General features: G+C 38.8%; 1 protein-coding gene across 1 annotated transcript in view; it reads right to left on the reverse strand.

The window, feature by feature from the left end:
* Positions 1 to 64: 64 nt before the first annotated feature.
* The window catches only part of GGNBP2 (gametogenetin binding protein 2), a 15002-nt gene continuing 966 nt past the window's right edge, over positions 65 to 14100 (reverse strand). The window contains exons 2-12 of the mRNA XM_010009048.1: positions 12676 to 12929; positions 11649 to 11747; positions 8731 to 8844; positions 6687 to 6890; positions 5495 to 5669; positions 3364 to 3558; positions 2557 to 2707; positions 2267 to 2392; positions 2034 to 2185; positions 1409 to 1657; positions 65 to 714 (exon numbers count right to left, since the gene is read on the reverse strand). Coding sequence (XP_010007350.1) covers positions 511 to 714; positions 1409 to 1657; positions 2034 to 2185; positions 2267 to 2392; positions 2557 to 2707; positions 3364 to 3558; positions 5495 to 5669; positions 6687 to 6890; positions 8731 to 8844; positions 11649 to 11747; positions 12676 to 12929 — 1923 coding nt within the window. The 3' untranslated portion in view covers positions 65 to 510. The remainder of the gene's footprint in view (positions 715 to 1408; positions 1658 to 2033; positions 2186 to 2266; positions 2393 to 2556; positions 2708 to 3363; positions 3559 to 5494; positions 5670 to 6686; positions 6891 to 8730; positions 8845 to 11648; positions 11748 to 12675; positions 12930 to 14100) is intronic.

The following is a 14100-nucleotide window of genomic DNA, read 5'->3' on the forward strand; positions in this document are numbered from 1 at the left end:
AGCAGGAATTCAGACCACTGGAAAGGAGTGTTAGAAGTAGAAACATGCACACCAGCTTTTACTATGCATATTAATAAATATTCTTTATTTAAATTTTGCACATTGCGCTTTAACATATTACATCCAAAACATTTTGCAAATGGATGTCTACTTTGTAAAATCTTATATTCAGCTCATTGTCATTCTGTACAGAATTATAGGTACAACATTACTTTGCCACTAGTTCGCGTTTTGTAAGTCTCACAGTAAGAGAAACATTTAATGAAAAGAGATGGCTTAAATTATGAGAGGCTTGCACAGCTACTCAACTAAAGATACAAGCCCAAAGAAAGAACAAAATTAATGAAATCACCTCCACCAGCCTCCCCCAAAGAAACAAGGAAGAAAAAAAAAAGAATCACATTAATTTAAGATAAAATTTTGCCATAAGTCACTAAATTAAGTTTTGAAAGAGAAGGCGCAGTAGTCATCTTGAGAATTTCAGTGAGAGACAGAGCTATTTTATTGTGTTTAGTTCGCTCCTGCCGTTGTCAACCAACCGTTACAAATGGGCCTCTTGTGATCATTTAAGCGGCAGTACTTATTAAATTTCTCCTTCAGATGCTGTCGGTATTGTTCTCTATTGCTGTAAAAAGACTTGTTGTTTGCCATAAAGGACTGTATTTCATCTTGTGAGATAAAGATTTCCTCATCAGAAGTGCATTCAGACTCATCCTGCAAAGGAAAAGAGGCAGGTGAGAACCCCAGCATAGCCTGGGGACATGGTGTTTACAGCTGCTCTGAAGATGCAGTCATGTCGCGACAGTCTGAGCTACCTAATCCAGTCACCCCATTCACACACAGTACTCTGCTGTATTTTGGCTGAGAGGCAGTCAGGAAATCCACCAGAGCAAGCTTCAGATTCTTAGCACATTTCCATTGAAAGTAGATGGATTCTATTAGAGTTGTTTGGTTGTTGTTTTTTGTTTGGCTTTTGTTTTTTTAAGTAAAAAGAAGAAAAAGGATATAAAGAAAGGAAAAGGAGCAGGGAAGGAAAGAGAGAGAGAAGAAAGGTCTACAAGGAGCCTGTACTGAGAAGTAATATTTGAGGCACGAAGGCAGCAATAATGCATGCTTCATTTTATGGAATAATGCAATCCTTGATAATGACTAGTTATAATACAAGTTCTGTCACTTGCATTCCAGCAACGGGCAGTTTCTCCTCCTCTGCAAAGCATCCAAGTTATAAATCTTTACAGAGAACATGCAAAAGCAAACAAACTAAACACTGGGAGAGCAAGCTGCAATCTCAGGTTCGGTTTCACTCTCCTTTGCAATAGCTCTTCCCTGGGATTTGAGTTCTAAACCCCATTCTCAAACCTGAGGATTTAAAGCTACAACCTAAAATTCAAAGTAAGTGGTTACTTACAAGGAGTTCCACTAAGCTCTTGGCACCTTTTCCAGTATCAGGAACAAGTGACATTTCTGTAGATTCTGCAAACTGTGACACATTTTTCATATGCTCAAACCAAGGCAACTGCTGCCCACTTTTTTCTGAGCTACAGCAGCTTTCGGCATATGTGTCTTTGGTCTTGTCGCGATGAAACTCTGTGTGCATGATATTTCCTGAGGTCTCTCTGTTACCTGGATCTGCCATACAGCTTCCAAGTTTCTGAATCTACAATTGAAAACAGTCTGTAATGAACTACTGGCAGTCATACACCTGAAACATTCAAGTTTCAGATGGAAGAAAACAGCAAAGTTCAAAATGAGTGCAAGGATATAAACGGTTTTCAAATACAGGGGGAATGGCACATCAATTCACTGAGAGAACAGAGAAGTGGACATGCTTTAGGAACACAGGGGAGAAGTGACTCCTTCCCCCACCGCCTGCTCTAGGAAGGGGCTCAATTTCAAAACTCAATGGAGAGGGAACAGAATATCCTTGTTACAGCATTTACACCATCAGCCACAATAAAAATCTGAACTACTTTTGTAATGACTTTAAAACAGATGCATTTAGACAAGCACTGTGGAACAGCCATGCTCCTTACATGTTCATTCTCACACTTCAAAGTTTTACTTTTCTTTTTCTTCTTTTTGTTTTTGCCTTTTGTGGTATTCTCTTCTGAATTAGCCCAACACTCCACGCAGCTGTCTCCATCCTCCTCTTTGTCATCACAGCGATGGACACACGAATCATCTCCTGCAAAAGCCAAGGAATTTTCTTCTCAGATTCTACAGTTTTGTGCATCCTAAATCAGGATTAGGCTCTTCCCAAACCTACCATTTTCGTCATGGTTGCAGATGCCCTCAGTGCAGGCCACATCGGATCCCTCTCGAGATCCTGTTTCACTGCCCTCCATGCTAGATGAGTAGCCACAATCGCTGCCATTACAATGTGGAGATAAACCTGAGCCAAAGGGAAAAGTTACAATAATCTACAGTAGCTGTTGCACATTCTTTAGTTATGCCTCTAACAAAAAAAAAAACAACTATTAAAAAAACCTTAAATAGCTGTTTATTCCATAAACAATAACTTTTTTTTTAAATGAAAAATAACAACATTTAACATACCTTTCTTGATTTTAGGTGAACCTAATAGGGTACCACTACTAGGGCAGGTGCAAGAAGTGCTTTCATTAGTAACAATTACTTCTACACAGTTGTTAGCTTCTTCAGTGCTACCACAGGCTTTGCAGCTACTTTCCATGAAGTTGGAATTTTCCTTAAAGCAAGAACAAAAAATAATACTTGCAAGTACTGAAAGCAACTCAGCCAACATCTTTATAAAGGATACTTTCCACACAGAAAAACAGCTGGCATTGACTGATAACAGTCAAAGCTTTGCTTATAATTCTCCAGAAGTACAAGATAAATAAAAAAAACAAACAACCAAAACCCAACTAGTTTCCCCACAATAACATGACCCACAGTTTGCCCATTAGGCTTAGTCAAGAGATCCAGAATAATAATTGCACCTACTCAGCCAATTCAAGCTTCCCCCTTCCCAAAAACTTGGTGGTAACTGTTGGCAACTAGTATTTGAATTCCCATACTCTACGTGACCTTTAAGAAATGACAGTTGAAAAATATTCTAGCATAACCTGAGCCCCACATTTCAGTTTTTTATTTATTTTTTTAAAAAATAAACCACCAAGCCCCCAGAAGCTAGAGAGTTCCAAATAACTACTTTACAAGAAGACTCTACTAATCTGAAAAGGTATTAAATTCTACTAGTGATCAAAAACTAGTTCCCAAAACAGAAATACACTAAAAACCCCTCAAGATTTCAAACGTGGAACAGTGAGCTGATGAATGAAGCATCAAATTAGAAATCTAGTGACTTAACAGCAGCAAAGAGCCACCACTATCAATGTTTACCTTTGCTTGATTTATTTCCTTCTCTTCCGTTGCCTGCAGAGGAGCAGGGATCTCGCACACACACTTATTTTTCCGTCTGTTCTTTCGTTTTTGGCGCTTCTTCTCTTGTTTCAGCTCTCTCACTCTTTCTTCTTCTGAAAATTCTTCACAGAGCTGTTCCAATCGACTAATACCCTGCACTTTTTCCACAGCCATCTGTTTATAAGAGGTTAGATCTATTTATAGATGTTAACACAATTCAAGCTTTTACATTTATAAAAAAAGGAGGAGGAAACCTCTGCCATGAAGACAGGCTGAGGGAGTTGGGCTGCTCAGCATGGAGAAAAGAAGGCTCTGGAAGAGACCTTAGAGCACCTACCAGTACCTGAAGGGGCTCCAGGAAAGCTGGGGAGGGGCTTTTCACCAGAGGGGGCAGTGACAGGAAAAGGGATAATGGTTTTAAACAGAGAGAGGGGAGATATAGATTAGACATCAGGAAGAAATTCTTCACCATGAGGGTAGGAAGGTGCTGGAATAGGTTGCCCAGGGTTGTTGTGGATGCCCCCTCCCAAGAGGTGTTCAAGGCCAGGTTGGATGAGGCTTGTGAGGCCTGGTCTAGTGGGAGGTGTCCTTGCTCATAGCAGGAAGGTTGGAACCTGATGATCTTTAAGGTCCCTTCCAACCTTAACCATTCTATGATTCTAAAATAGCTGCCAAGTACTTTTTATAATAGTCACAGCAACTCAACTACTGGCTATAGAAGAAAAATGCCTATCCAGATTTTGTCACTAAATTTAGATTGCTGGAGAAGATGTACGCACAGGAGAAGCACTGTGTTTAACCTATGGCCCAAATGCACAATTTTCAGTATAAATTGCAGAACTGAATGCGTTTTTGGATCTGTGTTTACATCGTAGATGCTCTGGTTTCAATCTTACACAGCAGCACAAAAAATCCACATTAAAACTACTGCTACAGGATCCCTGCAGCTCTTTGTTTTGGGGCAACCAATGAAAAAGTCTCATTTTCTAGGCAGTCTAACTTTGAACTATAGGCATACCTCAAAATAAAGCAAGTATCTAACTATGTTCCTTAATATTAAATTTAGAACAAATATTGTAATGGTGCATCTACATATGAAGTTACAAGAACACAGTTAAACAAGTAACATATTCTGGATCAATGCTCCTAGAGGTAAAAATAAATTAAAAGGGCTTTTTTTAGAGCTTTTTTCCAGATCACTCTGGGAACTCCTTAAGCCAAAATGAGATATTATCTTTCCTTCTCACCTTAGAAAAGGACTACATATAAAGATAGAACAGTTCCATATTTCAAACTCATAGCCAAAACTTGCATACCAGTATAATTACCTGAGTTTTACAATGTAAATCAATTTTCAACACCACACTTTACTAGATTAAAATAACGTAAAGACAAAATTGCCACAGTGCAACCAGCCCAACACCACTTCCATAGCACTGTCTTTCACAAAATTCCTTGTAAAAAACCTCAAAAACCTATCTAGATTAGTGTTCCACTGTGACCTTTCCCAAATTGATTTTGTTCTTCCTCCTCTGATGTTACAAAATTTTTTAGAGAGAACAGTCATTATAAATGGGAAATAAACAAACAGGATCTCTGCCATGCTGAAGGGGATGTATTTTATTAGCATAAGTTAAGAGAACTGCACAGAGTTCTGCCTGAAGTTTAGGACCCAGAGGACTACAGAGTGCATTTGGAACACATTGAATGCAAGAGTTAGCAGTTGTGTTTGTAATTCAGAGGGACATCCTCCATTTTTACTAATAAGCCAAATAAAGCTGTTGTAGCCAGAGCTACTTCAAATGCTATCAGGTAGAAATACCTTCACTGTGAATTAAAAACACAGAAGACCCAGCATACTGTAACGTGCAGTTTGGGAAGTGAAAGCAAGCCTCAACCTTTTGTGTTCCAGCAGGCTTCCCATGGGGATGCAACTCAGTTGTGCTGCGCACTGCTCTGACACAACTGCAGTTAACAAGGGACTGGATGCACCACCCTTGAAGCTCCTTCCAGCCCAACATTAGTAGAAAGCATAAAAATGATTTTAGTGAAAATGCACACACTTACTTCAAGCAATTTAAAGACAAGTTAGATAAAATTTGATTTTTACCTCAAAGCTTTTGCGTAAAGCATCAACCCCTAGGTAAAAAAGCATCTGCCACGTTTGTTCCTCAGCCCGCAACTTTTGCCAGATTCGGTGTAATCTTTCATAAAGATGAATACCCAGGCAGGTCAAAACTTCTTCTTGGGCTATGTCTATTGTCTTAGCATGCCTTTCTCTTCGTCTAAAGGAAGAGATGAACCAAAGTATAGTATGGTTAATGTAGCTGGAAGTCTACTAAGAGATCAAAGCAGTTCAATGACGTCTTTATGTACAACTGAAGATGTTTGCATGAACAGCTTTTTACATGGAGTCCTGCTGCATGCAGATGCAAAATAGAAAGAACCAGGTCAAAACCACCACCACATTCCTGACACGTTACCCTGCATGTGGCACTGTTAAGCTGCAATGTGCCTTCCAACTTGCAGCTTCTGAAGGTCTTGCCTTGTTGGTCTCTGCTTGCTCCTACTAGGAGGGACCAGCAGAGTTTTAATGCCAACAAGATGCAGCTGTTCTCTTATTTCCTGTAATTTGTATTTAGATTATATAGCAAATACCTCAGCTTCCTACACCTTTATGTGTCAGGTACGTGCAGCTGAATAAACACACATATAAGTTTATACATAAACATACTGTACAAAGTAAAAATATTTCAATATTAATTTATAACTATAATTCATTAAGGAAAAATAATTTTAAGTATTTACCCTCTCAGTGAAACAGTTATGATTGAGTTCTAAAGATACTGGGCTCAGAATCTTAAATTTTTTACTGGAAGATTTTTAAGAGGCTAAAACAGGTTCAGAAATTACTAAAATACACAAATGGCTACAAAACTAAAATGAACACTTGGCATTTAGTAAAACTGTCAACCAAGGTTCTCTTTCTATTTGGCATATTTTGAACACTTTGCCAGAAAAGCAGGCAGCCCTAGTGAGCAAACAAACAAACCAGAAGACATCCGGCAATTTCTTTCAGCTTTGTCTTCAGAGTTAAATGCACTTTAAGGTCAAAAGCACGTGTAAAACCTTTGCTACTTGGAAGCACGATCTTGGAAAGTCCACTTTCAACAGGGATATTTACATTCCAAAGTTTGCTGTGCAGCAAGGAGGCAAAAACCACTTGGGCAAAACACACTCCAGGAGTCAAATAAAGAAGCAAAGCGCTAGATAACCCACTCTAGCCAATTACATACTCATACCCTCCTGCGAACTCTGGCTCGGCGCGGCCCAGCAGGTGCGCGATGAAGTCGGTCTCGCAGCAGACGTGGATGTGGCGCTCGTGGGGGCAGCAGCGCAGGCCCTCGTACAGCGCCGCGCAGTAGCCCTTCTCCTTGCTGCAGTCCAGCTCCCCTGTCAGGATGTTGTAGGCCCGGAGGACTTTGTTCTTGCAGTCAGTGCAAAACCTGGGATGGAAAGGAACAGAATTCTCAGCCGAGCGAAAATTCAGACCCACTTAGTCTAACTTGTAACCTACTGTGCTGTTCATTAGTGCAGGCTGTGCTCAGAGCAGGGCAGGTGAGGTTGATGTTACTTTGTCTCTTTTTATAAGCGCTTGTAGCAAGAGGATAAGGAATAATGGATTAAAATTGGAAGACAGGAGATTTAGGTTGGACGTTAGGAAGAATTTCTTTAGTGTGAGGGTGGAGAGACACTGGTACAGGTTGCCCAGGGAAGCTGTGGCTGCCCCATCCCTGACAGTGTTGAAGGGCAGGTTGGATGGGGCTTGGAGCAACCTGGTCTGGTGGGAGGTGTCCCTGCCCATGCAGGGGGGTTGGAACCAGATGATCTTTAAGGGTCCTTCCAACCCAAACCATTCTATGATTCAAAAGCTAATATAGTAAGGCTTTGGCTGTAACCCACATAAGTTTACGGTAAGTATTATACTACCTATCATATACTATCAGTCTGCATATCAACTTTCATGCTCCAAAGTATAAATCAGGCTAATGGTTAATATGAAGAAATTCCCAGAGATTTGGAATTCTATATTTATTCAAATATCAGAAATCTAACAGTGAGCAAACAGAACCATTAGTACAAGTACAGACAAAATTCCTCTCCAGTAACACACTCCAAGCCGCTTTACAGCAATTATTGAAAGTATACTCAAATGAGTGATAAGTAATAAGAAAAAAGTTTCCTGTTTCCTTTAAACATAAACATATTTGGAATTATTAGATTACTGCACAGATAGCTAAACAAGGTTTATTTATAACACACCACACTCAATTGAAATATGTGACAGCTCAGGTAACTAACATGAGTTATGAAGTCTGTTGTAATTAAAATACAACCAAATTAAGCTCTGTCTATTTTATAAGAGGAGTAATCTTCAAGAAGCTACAAAAACCCCTTGCTGTATTATTCTAAAAATGCAAGTCAGCCAAGCTGCTCACATTTCAGCTTTCTGCTCTTCATGCCATCTCTGGATCACGTTTTTCCCTTCCCTAGTTTGTCCAGTCATTTGACAACACTGAGTTAAACATATTTTGATATTTGATAGAGCTATGATAACTGGCTAGTTTCAGTGGTGAAAGGAAAGAAAACAGCAATATTATTGCAGGTTAGCATCAGGAACACTGCCAACACCATGTTTAATGTCACAGGAGATTAAAGTTATTTTGTTTCCAAAGTGTTTATTTCCACACCACTGCCACCCCCGCACCCATCTGTGCCCCCACAGTTGGTATCAGAACCTTGAGAATGCTGAAAATGAAAACTTTTTAATCACACACATGCAACAATCATTTGGTGGCCTATTTTTTGCCTGCAAGAGAAACCTAACAGCACTAGCACTAAGTCATAAACAACTGTTTTAAAACAGTTATTTACAAGCAACACCAACCCTGCTTTTATTAGTTAATTTTACATAATTTTGAAATTGCAAGCTAATTGTTAGAGTGAAAGAATATATAGTTTTAATAAATTATACTTTAATCCTAACCAAAAAGATTCAGACAAGTAGCTGTGACTTCATCCAAGGTCTCTGCATTTCCCCTACCAAAACCCACAATACATACAATACACAGAATATTTCACCACCTTAGTCTCATCAACTGTTATGACACCATCTGGAAAGGTTGCCCACCACTACAAAGCTCAGATCTTAAGTTTCAGAAGAGTATCAGAAGACTCCACTACTCCATTTTTAAACATAGTGTGAACTTTACTTAAATTTGATTCACCAACAAAAGCAGTATGCATTCCTGAAAATGAAGGTGTGCCTGTGATCTTTCAACATACCTGTGTTTTCGTAGATAGGTTTCTAATGTTTCTAAAAGACAACTAGAGTCAATTAAAACTACTTCATCCCTGCATTCCTGGGACATGAGCTCCCACACATCCATCCAACAACCTCTGTAAAAAAAAATAAATAATAAAAAAAATAAGAAACAAAGACTGTACATCATCCTGTTAGGGGTTCAGAAAAGAAGCAAAATAAAGCATTTTTACTTTACCTGGCTGGTCCCTGGAAAGGTTCACAGTGGAAAGTGATGCTACACTTGCTCTCCTTCCTGCTGTCTTCACTATTTTTCTTACCTACTTTCTTTGTATTGAGTGTGCTACTGCTCCCTTCACTGTCACACAGTATCAAAAAAATAACTTTTTTACACCATATCATATATATTATAAACTACTTAATTTTTTAAAATAAATGCTATGAAACTGTTATCATGTTCCTTAATTTACTTTTAATCCTTTATAGTCTAAGCCTTAACTATCAGTAGAGTCAAACATAGATACAAGTTTTGCTGTCCATATTTATAAACCCAGACTCATAATAACTTTTTACTGTTACAGATGAGAGTTGCTAGTAATTTTTCAGAATACTACCTTAAGTATAAATGTACACAAGTTTAGTACTTCTGGCAGGTTAAAGATCATATGCCAACTTACTGAAAAACAAAACAAAAACTCCAAAGAAAAAAGTAAAACAAAAACCACAAACTTCCAGACTTCTACCACCATAGAGAAAGCATAAAACGCCCAACATTAAACTTCCAAAATTTGTTTAAAAAAAACTTTATAACACACATTTAGATATGCTAGAAGTACACTTATAGAGCAAAGAAGAAACTCTGAATACCAAGTCATGGTTACTTACAGGCTTGTCTACACTTGACATTTTATCAGCATGGTCATGTCATACAAGGGAGCAGGGAAGCAGGGGAAGAAGCACTCCCATTAATAATTAGCTCCTCGAGAGTATTTATGTCTGCTATTACCTCATTTGCCAGATGATGTGGCTTGCATTTCTAAGGGGTTAAAGTGCTCCTTAGCCCCAGATGGAACTGAGTAGTAGCCCTAAACCAGGCACACTGAATCAGAGAACATCAAGTCACTCCCAAGTGGTATTAGCTAGTTACATAACTCGTATAATTAAGCACACAATTACAATTCAGAGCCTTTTTTGTGTGTATAAAAAGCCCAACAGATGCAACCCATCTGAAGAAGTTTCTTGTAGTGAAGTCAAGCAGAAGCTCTAAGTTGATAGTCTGTAAAACAAAGCCATTTGAGGCCTCCATGTCCAAACTGTCGGCATATTTTCTTCCACTCAAGGCAGCAGATTTATTTGGAGAAATATCAGTACTGACATGCCCTGAGCTCTTCTGCAGCATAAAAACTGGGTATCAACTGAGCAAGCAGAGTGCAAGCTGTATCTTTAGCAAACTACACTGATAGTCCACAAGCCACTGTATCAGACAAAACTGAAAGCTTCACTTGCAGTGTATTAAAACACTGCTCTTCCACACATTCCTAATTCCTGCCAGCATTCAAAATACTAATTGGGTTTATTCCAGCATGGATTGAGGAAATCAAGACAGTATTTTCCTCTCTGTTCATTTTGGTACAGAATTGTTCTGTCTTGTCAAATTTTAAGTGCAGGTTCCAGGTCTTACACAGAAAAGATTAATCTTTTTTTAAAAAAGAAAAAAAAAATACTGTCATAATGCTTTGAATTTCTTTTTTTTTAAAATATACCCCTATGATCTTTTGTTTGTGTAACATAAGCTTTAAGCCAATTACACAAAAGGCCTGTAACCAAAACATAATAGGAAATAATGATTAGCTACCACTATCCTCAAGCAGCACAAGTGAAAATCAAGTGTCAAATTCCACATGCCTGGCATCTCAGGGGATTTATCTAACCCAGAGACACTCAAGTCTGCATAGAAAAATACATGTCCTGTAACTGGAAACCATGACCAAGCTTTCACAGGTTGTATGCTTAACCAGAAGCAGAACACAACTGACTAAAAAGGGTCCTGGACACTCCAACAAGGCATAGTAGTCTAATTAATTGGTAATCACATTAAAAAAATAAACATGAATAACATCCCACAAACAAACAAACAAACAACAATAAATCCACAACAGATTTACAAGGAGCATTCTCTGCTTAACCAGCTGGCATAAACCATTTCAACTTCAAGATACAGAGGCATACATACACCTTTTTCACTGGTGTATTCAAAGCATGCTCTCACATTTTGAGAAAATACAGAGTTTAGTTTTAACCCTGACGCCCGACCACAATAAAGCCCTTTATTAAGAGTCATGCAAGGCATTTTTAATAATCACAGGCAAAATTATATATATTTGTTTAGCATGTACCCTTTCATCTCACTGAGAGAAAAACTGCTGATCAATCACATGTAGAGCACAAAAACCAGTTTGTCTTTGGTTTATAACACAAAGCAGGTATCGCAATCATGGTTTACATCATAATTCAGAAGCCATCCCTGCCCTGAGCAGACTATACTCCAGGTAATGTCAGAAGAGATACGAAAAGCACATCAGAGAGCATTGGTTTGTAATGGCCAAATTGGATTTTGGCAACTGGCGTTTGAAATTAAACATGGATTTATTTTTAAGAATATCAAACAAAATAGCCCCCCACCAAGTAAAAGACAGAACAGATAGAAGTAAAGCCAAGTTTTGGGCAAGACCTGATTCCATCTAGTAGCCTTAAAACTCCTGAGCCTCTGTTCCTCTTCCTCACAACTACTTGGGTCACCTATAATCCAAACAGCTTGGACATTACTACTCTGGCAAAGAGGTAACAGCACAGGAATTGATCCTAATGCTTAAATATAAACCATTACTTTGGTTCCCTAAAATATTTAAGCTTGAATTGTCCATGTTAAACACAAACTTACCCCAGGGGTTTTGGTTTGTGTGTGTCGAGGGAGTGTAATTGACATCTCTTGTTCTTCTTACTTTTGGGAATTGCATCAATCATATCATTCAGTTTGGACCTATGGAAAAAATGGAACTTAGTAATCTGACTCCACGGTTATCATGACAAATTTTAAAGGGACTGATTCAGCTCACACATCAGAAACAAGTATGCTCATGAACATTAAATGTAAACTTTCTTCCTGTCCCCCATTTTTACTTCTTATGACATTGAAGCTGTAGTACACCAGGAAAATACAGCAAGCTGCTGAGCAACTTGGTACATAACGAGCCTTGAACAATGACACCCATTTCAAAAGTGCAGGGAACCACTAACACCACTTTATCAAGTTACACTCCCTCACCCTCCAAATCTCAGTATCCCAGCTCTGCACTAACTCTTCCTACTTCTCACAGGCCTGCTAACTGGAGCAAGAAGTAGAATGAGCTGAAGCCAACCGGAAAGTAAAGGCACACTGGGGTGAGCACTCACTGGTTGGTTGGCTGACAGCTGAGAAACAAATGGCACTGAGACCAAGTGTGCTGGCCAAGCCCAGAAGGTTTCACTTTCCCAGTGTTACCTTTCTACCCAAGAGTAGGAAGTCAGGCAGGAAAGCAACAGAGTGTTAAGTAATGGTTGGGTTTTTTTCTTCTTTTTTTTACGTGTGAATGTGTGGGGCAAAGAAACATTAATCTTTCAGAGATCATGAAAAACCCATGGTGCCCATTTCAGATTAATGACTAAATATAATACTGGCATCTTTCAATTGCAATCATAGCATTGCAACTGATGATCTGAAAGATTAGGTCTTCTGGGTTTGTTTTTTTCCATTTTAGGCAATAACTAGTTTAACTGTAAAAGATAAGTACGTACTATCACATTTAAACTTGTGACAACTCGGTATCACCAACCAGAAAGTTGCCATGTCGAATGCACAGAAAGTAAGTTCCCTTTTCCCCAGATTATTATCATCTGAGTAATTCTGAAGCAGCTGGTATCTAGCTTACCCATGCACATAGAACAATGTGTAAAGCTTCTTTGCATCAGTCATACAGCTTCGAGTCACAGAAAGAACCCCCTTTGGCCCTACTGTGAGGGGCTCAAGGGCTGGGTTTCCAGACTCAACCAGCTGGGAAAACAGCCGTTCCACGCTCCGGCGGCAGCCAACGCACGGGACCAGTTGGGAAAGGGCACTCAGAACTTCACGTGATGTCACCATCATGGCAATATTCAGATCCTGCTGCTTAAGCATGCTATGTCTCTAAAAAAGAGCAAGAAATTAAATAATGAAAATAAAATAAAAACACATCTTACACAGTCCAAAGTTTTTTCGCCTTCAACAGTGTTCCCGTCTCAACACTTGAGCTGCAAACTGCACACAGTGCTCAGGGTTTTGGGTCACTGTCTTACTGCAGAACACTGGAAATACTTATTGTATGAAGAAAAACACACTTGCTAAAATCATAGGATCAAATCTGCTCTAGGTCTTTCTTACATTCTGCCCCCTGGAAGGAAGCTAATACTTTCCTCCTCTTGTTCTCTTCTACTATCACTCAAATCAGCAAGTGCTGCTTCTGAAACTTTCTCTGTTTGGACCAAGACAATTCACCAATATATCTCCTGGAAGACTAAATGCCATTCCACATTACAATTCTAATGCCTGACATTAGAAAAGCAGCACACATTATTATTCAGAGGGAAATATTTTACTTCAGTAGTGAATGTTCAACGTGTGCTAATAATAGAACACTAAAGGGAACACCTTCTAGTATTTGTTATGTCAATAAACAATTTTAGGAGTTACTCCAGGTTCCTCTGTCAAACACATCCAGGCCCACATGCACACACAAAGCTCATACCCTTCCATTTCTTCTTCTAACTGCTAAATTACTGGCTTGGACTTCTTCAGCACTGAACTGCCAACGGTGAGTCCCTTCCTCACACACCATTCTACACATCTAGACTTAGATTATTAGCACTACTGGCACTTCCCAACATAACCTGTAAAAGCAGAGTCCGGTATTAATTGTCATTTTTCTCTGGTTATACAAGTACAGCTTTGTAAGCTCAGCTGTATCTATACAGGGAATATTGTGCCATGACAGTATTTTCTGTATTACTGTCATATCACATCACTTAAACACCTCTGATGTAAAAATTACTCATTAATTTCAGGCAAAGAAAGAAAAGACCATATAACCTAGTGAAACTAAGCAATCACATGGAACTTGCAAATACATTAATGGAAAACAGAAAAAAATGTTTCAGATTATTTTATGCAACGTATGTTATGAAAAGTAAAGCTATTATGAGATAACATTTAAGGATTGTGCTCTTAAAGGCAGACATATTAAATAATCTGACAAGTGCTATCACTCTGCAGTAATCCTCTTTCCTGTAATAATTATTTTTAGTCACAGCAACAGCAGGAA

This window comes from Chaetura pelagica, unplaced genomic scaffold, assembly GCF_000747805.2.
Source record: "Chaetura pelagica isolate M959 unplaced genomic scaffold, ChaPel_1.0 scaffold72, whole genome shotgun sequence".
In the NCBI taxonomy this organism is placed as follows: Eukaryota; Metazoa; Chordata; class Aves; order Apodiformes; family Apodidae; genus Chaetura; species Chaetura pelagica.